General features: G+C 42.6%; 1 protein-coding gene across 1 annotated transcript in view; it reads right to left on the bottom strand.

Annotated features, from left to right (window-relative positions):
* Window positions 1–279: 279 nt before the first annotated feature.
* Window positions 280–7891, bottom strand: part of hgfb (hepatocyte growth factor b) — a 19818-nt gene continuing 12206 nt past the window's right edge. Inside the window, exons 11-18 of the mRNA XM_071927264.2 lie at window positions 6409–6539; window positions 5728–5757; window positions 4940–5045; window positions 3727–3801; window positions 3308–3457; window positions 3052–3158; window positions 2534–2676; window positions 280–2062 (exon numbers count right to left, since the gene is read on the bottom strand). Coding sequence (XP_071783365.1) covers window positions 1883–2062; window positions 2534–2676; window positions 3052–3158; window positions 3308–3457; window positions 3727–3801; window positions 4940–5045; window positions 5728–5757; window positions 6409–6539 — 922 coding nt within the window. The 3' untranslated portion in view covers window positions 280–1882. The remainder of the gene's footprint in view (window positions 2063–2533; window positions 2677–3051; window positions 3159–3307; window positions 3458–3726; window positions 3802–4939; window positions 5046–5727; window positions 5758–6408; window positions 6540–7891) is intronic.

Raw genomic sequence — 7891 nt, 5'->3', positions numbered from 1 at the left:
AGCTGTGGGAGCGTGCATGAGACAGAGAGAGAGAGAGAGAGAGGGAGAGAGAGAGAGAGAGAGAGGGAGAGTAGTTAGGTTACCAATGACATCTTTATGTTCTTTATGCTACTGTAGTGCCATCTACTGGTAGGCAAAGGTAACAGCATTGACTTAATTATATACTAAGAGAGACTCCCAACATTTGCATTCATTACACATATAGGACATGCATATGCATAAGAGACATTTATAATCATTTGAAATGAAAAAGCATGTCTTAGATTAAAAAAACTCATTTTAATATATTGACAAACATCATAAAACACACAAATGAAACACTTAATTCAATGATTTGCTTACTGAGATTGAGCGTAACATTCAGCATACTGGTTAATATGTTATGAAATTTATAGTGAACGTACATCGTACAGAGGACATAACACAGTACTGTACAACCTGTAGAATATAGCAGCTTGCAGCAACTTTCAGTGCACACACACACACACACTCACACACACTTTCCCGCACAGACATAATGTAGTTATAAAATAAAGCTATCTCAGTCATTTACACTGGTAAAAGAGGTGTGTTAATTTGTTTGAAGGGCCATTCAGTCAATCCAGTGAAGCACTCATAACAGACAATGGAGTTATGAAGAGCATCTCCTCTTTCCAGACAAAGTTTGAAGTGACAGACTTTGTGAAGCTAATATCCAGAGTGCATTGGGACTGGAGGTCTGCCAAGGTCTGAGTGTGGGGAGAGGATAATTCATTCAGCTGAGGTTCAAACATGCACAAACTCTCATGCACGCTCACTCTCTCTCTCTCTGCTGTCTCTCCTGCACACACACACACACACACACACTGATTCACACAAACAGACAAACGCAGATAGACGTGCACATTATGAAATAAGAAAGGTGTTAGGAACAGAACAGGTATAGTAAAGAGAGAGCTTGTGTGGACACATACTTTTTTTTTTTTTTATCATATCAAGGCTAACCTGCCATACATTCCTTTTTTATCTATACAGAACGGAAAGAGCGTGTTTATTCATATATACAGTTGGTGGCTTTGCGGTAACATTAGAATATTGGAGTTAGGTTTGGTGTTTCAGTACAGTTGACATGATTATGAGAAACTTGATTGAGAATTTAGATCACATTGTACATCATTTATCTACCTACCACCGCGTTCACTTTCTCTCGTCACAGATCTATAAGACCCAAATCACCTTTAGAGTGTCACAAATACACTCATTAAAATACTATATACAGTTAGGACCAGTTTATCTAAGCCCATAGTGATGCAGAGAGCTTGGTTAGAGCGCCCTTAACAGTGCCCTACCACTGAATAGTTTTCTAAGTGGCCCATTGATGCACTCTACAGAGGGAGCCACTGAACCACTGCACTTTGGTGTCCAAAACATTCAAGTAATGCCAGGAATAAAGAGAGTATTCACACGCACACATACCACTCCGGTGGATTTGCTACTAAATGAAAACCACAAACGATGAATGAAAACCAAATGTTTGCCTGTCTGATCTCACTAGGTCTGCACACAACTCATTCAAACACATCCTTGCTAGCATTCTAGTTGTATCAGGTCCCATCTTTTACAGTCAGTTGCTTCAGCAGTTCATTTCCTCCATCCAGGATCTGAACAGTGTTACCTTTTATCCTTCATAATTACCATCAATGACTCACAATCGGCATGGTATCTGTTAATGTTGTGTGTAATTCTAAGTACATGGTAGTTCCCCATCCACCCCCAGATCAGTTTCTAATGGATCTCTGGGTTACGTATGGACGATACAGAAGTCATTCGGACAGCACCGCTGGAATTAGAGAAGTAGGTTTGCTTTTAGTCCCCTGCTTATGTTTCAGTCTGTGGTGAGTCTCTACAAACTCTCGAGGTTGGGGTAGTATTTGAAGACCTTGTGGATCCACTGTGTGTAGAAGGGCACGTTGATGAAGATGCCGGGCTGGTTGGCCCGAGCGCAGCCTCTACCGTGGACACTCACTCCTAAGATAACCCTGACCTCTCCGTCCCGACACACCAGGGGGCCGCCATAATCCCTCTGCAAAACACGAAATAAAGCAAAATATAGTTCTGTGTTCCTAGTGATTGACAGCTCCATCGGTATTTGTGAACATGGACAGCTCTCTTCCAAAGCTAGAAACCAGACAACCAAGTCTCTGATCTGTGATGTTATTTAGGGCAGAAATCTGAAGCTGCTCTATTTACAAAGGATCGGATGCTAAGCTTGCGGACTCAAAGAACATTTGTTCGAGATTTAGAGCAACCTGAGCTTTAAAAGTGCTGTGTTGAACCAAAAAGCAAATATCGTCATCAAATCTAGGAACTATCACTTTATCTAAGAAGTAAAGGTTTGTTTACAAGTAGAGACTAAACTGTAAAACATTATAAAAATACTATGTGAATTCTAAGGTGGAGTTTCCCTTTTAAACCGTGAAAATGGTATTTGGCCTCATACTTGGATGGTAAAACACCTGAGAGAGAAAAGGAGGAGATAACAGTAACAGTTTACCTCACACACTCCCTCGTTCCTCTTGCCTCCTGCACAGATCTTATTGTCGGTGATGTGGAGGCTTCCTCTGTGCTGCTCTCTACACTTCTCATTACTGACTATGGGCAGGTTGACCACTTTCAGCACATCATCATGGCCGCTACCTGAAAGACAGGAAAATCAGGAGCCGTTCATTGATTCTGTTCTGTTTTAGCACATGGAAATGCAGCGATTCCATTAGTATCCATTACATTCAGCACATATACTGTATATTGCTGAATGTATACATATATTAAATTTCAAATTTTGTTCTTTCTGTTCTTTCAGCCATCACAAATCGCTCCATCTTATATAATTTTAGAAAGAATAAGAAGAATAATCCAATATTACTGCAGGGTAAATGCAAGATAGATGCAAGATGGAAGACTTCTATGATTGCTACATCTGCACAACATCCCTATATCTATGGATACAGATGGTAGGTATAAGAGTAGCTGTATATGTACACACAATAGCTGTAGAGAATAGAATAGCAGTACCTTTGGTTTCTCCCCATCCATACATTTTACACATTGTTCCTTCTGGGATGGAGCACCCAGCCACAGGCAGCTGAATCGTGCGGACACTCTCTGCAGGAAAGGCAGGCCTGGAGCAGAGAAAATACAAACCATGATTTGCTTTTTGCCTCAAATGAAGCATACACACACACACACACACACACACACACACACACACACACACACACACACACAGTTACATCAATATATCATTGAGATTATTTTTCCAGGCACTCACTTAGACAGTCTTATGAGGGCCAAGTTGGAGCCCTCAGGGCCACATATCACATGAGCTATGCTGAGTTCCTGCCTGTTGGACCAGTCAGGAGCTCCCTCTCTGAGATCGGAGACTCCCAGCCACACCCGATACTCGCTCAGCTCTGGAACACTGGAGAGGCATTGGACAGGGTTAATATATTATCAAATAATACTAAATATTTCTTATGGAGCAATTAGCTCAGACTGATTAACATTAGAGATGAAAATTGAAGAGTCATTTAGGTGCTTACACTTGAACATACAGAGATACATATAAACAGAGACACAAGTATTACATTTAATACACTGACTTTATAAAAGAAAAATGCAGTGGCAGTGCAAGGGGAAGCAAGCAGGAAAAAACGTGACATAAAGAGAGAAAGCTAGTAATGAAGTTACCATGAGGAGAAGCACTGTCTGTCAGTCAGGACCCACTCCTCTCGTACGAGCGAACCTCCACACCAGTGCATTGACCTGGAAAGAGCAGAGAGCGGACATGACTCATCATGAACTGGTCTAAGTCACCAACAACTGCGGGATACAGGCGCTGATGCTGCATTCCACTTACAAGTCGTAAGTCGGAAATTCTCAGTTGCTAGGTCGTACTTACAACCTCCGTGCGTTCCAGTGGTCCAGCTCAGAAAACATGGACGCCCACGAGATTTAATTTCCCCAATGTAAAACAGTGTTCCCCATGCAACAGCTAATGTTATGTCAATGATATTTGGTGAGAATGTTAGCAACTTTAAGTTCAACTTTACATTTCGAATGTATGTGTGTAAGTGTAACCATTTACCACACAGGCGATTTGATGGATTTAAGATCATGCAGTGCTGAAAACTCAAGTGCATTTTGAAGATTATAAGGATGTTAAAAGTAATGCTGTGCATGTTGCCATGTTGACGTGACATCAGATAACTCAGAAAACTCAAGGTTGAGAAATCTTGCTCGAGTGTCCTACTTGGAATTCCAACTTGAAGGGCCGTTTCATTGCTTTGTTCCTAATAGCAACTCAGAATTTCCGACTTTCTGACATCTCTCAAACGGAGCATAAGCATCTGTACAGAAACAGCCTATAACTAACTAGAATGTATACTGTAGATGTGGGCTTTGCAGGACTCAAAATTGCCCTGCATGTACTGCAGTGAATTACTGCTGCACTATTGCTGTCCCCGAGTCAAAATGGCTGGAAATTTCTTTTTTTTTCTTTCTATTTTTCAGCTGTCAGAAAGCACAAAGAATAATCTGGCAACCAGCTAATTATGAGACATTTGTTTTGTGTTACAATTATGCCTAATCAGTTCCACTTAAATTGTTGGAGGCTACTGATGGGGGATAAATGCATGGTTTTGGGGGGCTTTTATCAAGGGTGCCACTGTAGATTAAAACTATAAGGAAAAACACATTTGCTCTAAATGTTTGCATGCATGTGGCAGTGTTTCTGTCTTCAGTGTTTCTGGGCAGGATGGAAAAGCCTCTGCAACAGCATTTGAACTCTCCATTGGAAAAAAAAAATACTAATGAAATTCTTTAAAGGGCAGGGTGGCCTGCCCTTTTTCTTCAATGGTAGATTAAAGTGCGTAGAGTGTCATATGTGGATGTATTGCCGTACCCTCTCTGTATGCTGACCATCCAGCTGCCCTCTGATATGCTCACTGGACCTCCCCCCACTATCCTGGGTCTCTTATGGATAAAACACCCCACAGAGGACGGCTCACCTGGAAAAGCAGAAACACACACACACACACCTGGTCAAAATATTTCCTATATTTCATGTCATGTAGCAATTACCTTAATTCTCTAGGCACGGCCATATTCAACGGTGACATATTGTTTAAAAGAGCATATGGATCACAATACAAACAAGAGGCACTTGAGCTGCCTAATGTATCACCATGATATATTAAACATAACCGGCTATGCTAATGAGGTCATTAATTACACTAAATGTGTTAATTAGCAAGTATGTCTATATCAACATACTTGTCTTCACATAACACCTGGGCTGTATTAATATGAAATCCGTACTGTCTCTTAAAGCATTAAGGAGTTTCAGTACTTTCAAGAAAAGCAGTTTTTCCTCATAATATGCAAATTTATGCAGCAAACTCCAAAATCTAATCAGATCATCTCCTCTATAGGGGGAATCTATGGTGTAAGTATGAAGTTTCTATCATGTATTGTTTTTGAGTTATTGTGTGCACAAGAATGTGTCTGCACACAGACAGACAGACGCCACCATGACGACATAACGTCCCGCACCGTGGTACCGCAGTGGCGGGACATAAAACACAATTTTGCTACTTGCTACTTGCCTTGGAGGCTATCAAATACAGAGGCACAGCAGCTGAGCCACTTGAAAAAAACCAGAGGGACAAGCTGACAGACAGAGACACTCACCCTGTGGAATGGTGTTCTGTGAAGCTTCACCTACACAGAGGAGAGGAGACAAATGAGGGATGAGTGGGTATTAACTGATACAAGATAAGAGGAAACCACACACTATCATTAGGTCCACTGGCATCTCCTCTGTATGTATGTATATATGTATATGCACTGAAGCACAAAATCCACGCATACATACTGTACATATTTACAAAGCAGCAGAAACCTCACTAAAACAGACACAGGCAAGGGCACAGACACACACACACACACACACACACACACACACACACACACAGTCATGGTGCCTTTGACTCTTGCTCCATGTGGGAATGGTTAGACAGACCCCCCCCTGTCTTCCTGATGAGTTGTGAATCTCCTCTGACACACTGACCTGCGAGTGTAGACAGATCTACACACTGCCAATAAAGTAAGTAAAGTGTGTGTGTGTGTGTGAGAGAGAGAGAGAGAGAGAGAGAGAGAGAGAGAGAGAGAGAGAGAGAGAGAGAGAGAGAGAGAGAGAGAGAGAGAGAAAGACAGAGACAGAGACAGAGGGTGCAGACAGATCGACACAAGCTCTGTCTTATTTACAATTCACAGGAGGTCAGACAAACGGTCGACTTCACACAGTCTATCATCTCCTTTAAATGTGTGTGCATCTGTGTGTGTGTGCGTACGTGTGTGCATGTCACTCACATGGTTTGACATTGCAGTAGTCCCAGTATATAGCAGTGTTGTTGGTGTAACACCAGGGACCATGTTTGTCTTTATCAGGGTTTCTGCAGTAGCTTCCATCCGGGCCAGGCATCAGCATGCCCCTCTCTCCACTGGACACACACACACACACACACACACACACACACACACACACACAAACAATACACAATAACGATAACAGCATTACCAAAGCGATCCAATAACTATTCATCACCATTCAGTGATCCCTGAAGACAATTTGAGAAACAAAAGGGGATTTTTTCCATTTACACAGACAGTTCCACTGTTTCTTCGATGAAAGTAGAAAAAGTTTTCCAGTGATTTACAACTATTAGTATTACTAAAGCTGAACCAATTTAGCCAGATCGTATCTGGACAGTCAACACACACAGCTGTGTATGCTCTCTCCCTCAGGAGGAGATAAGGAGGTGATCTACAGAGGTATTACTCACTGAGACAGTATGCACCCACCTACACACACATATCTAATACATGCACATGCAGACATATCCCACACATGGGGATATTCTCATAAGAATTTAAAAACCACTGAATTTTTTCCCAGACTGAATTCCTGGGGCGATAAGACGGAGGAATTGTGTGTGTGTGTGTGTGTGTGTGTGTGTGTGTGTGTGTGTGAGGGAGGGTTAGACGGCGTGAGAGCAACAGAGCAGAGAGACAGAGTGTGTGTGAATGAGCGAGAATGTGTTGGGGTTGAGTGTGCATGTGAAGCTACAAATGTGTACATGCCCAGGTTTCACATATTTGTGTGTGTGTGTGTGTGTTGTGTCTCTGGCAGCTAGCATAAACAGCCAGCTGTGACTCGCTGGCCCTGACCTTCGACCCCCTGGGCGGGAGCCAAGCAGGGGAGCTGATTGGCTTTGAAGTGTTCCTCGCAGGGAGGGGCTGGGGGTCAGAGGTGAGGTGTGCAGTGTACGTCCCCCAGCCAAGTTATCACTGGGAGTCATTCCTGCTGAGTTAGGTCATCTTCGGGGAAACACTTCTCTAGCCATTTAGGAGAGGCTAGTCACGGCACCCGCAGGAGCCTTTTCTCCTCTGAGAAACCCCAGGGCCTGCCTTGATCCGCTAACAACAATATGACTTAACCAGAGGTCAATAACAGGTCGCCTCCCCCTTACCGACCACCACCCTCACCTCTCAGGTTCACACACATGGTTCTGGAAAACACAGGCGCACACTCTCCTGCATACCGACACCGTCCTGCAGAAACTTTACATCGCAAAAAGCGTATTATTCTGGCGTTCATTTTCCCATCAGCATCCACTTAATTTGGATGTTTTCTGGGCATTATCAATAGTTTGCATTGATCCCAGCCTCTTAAAAGACTTCTGTACTTGAGGCTACTGCTGGTACAAGAGCTCTGTGACATTCTGATCCATATTTTAGGCAGATGTGCTTGGTTAGTGTATACTGAAATACAAGGAAAGTTATTGATAGCACA

Source organism: Centroberyx gerrardi, chromosome 4, assembly GCF_048128805.1.
Source record: "Centroberyx gerrardi isolate f3 chromosome 4, fCenGer3.hap1.cur.20231027, whole genome shotgun sequence".
NCBI classification, from domain to species: Eukaryota; Metazoa; Chordata; class Actinopteri; order Beryciformes; family Berycidae; genus Centroberyx; species Centroberyx gerrardi.
The sequence above is the reverse complement of the archived record's forward strand: the minus strand, read 5'-3'. Positions and strand labels throughout refer to the sequence as shown.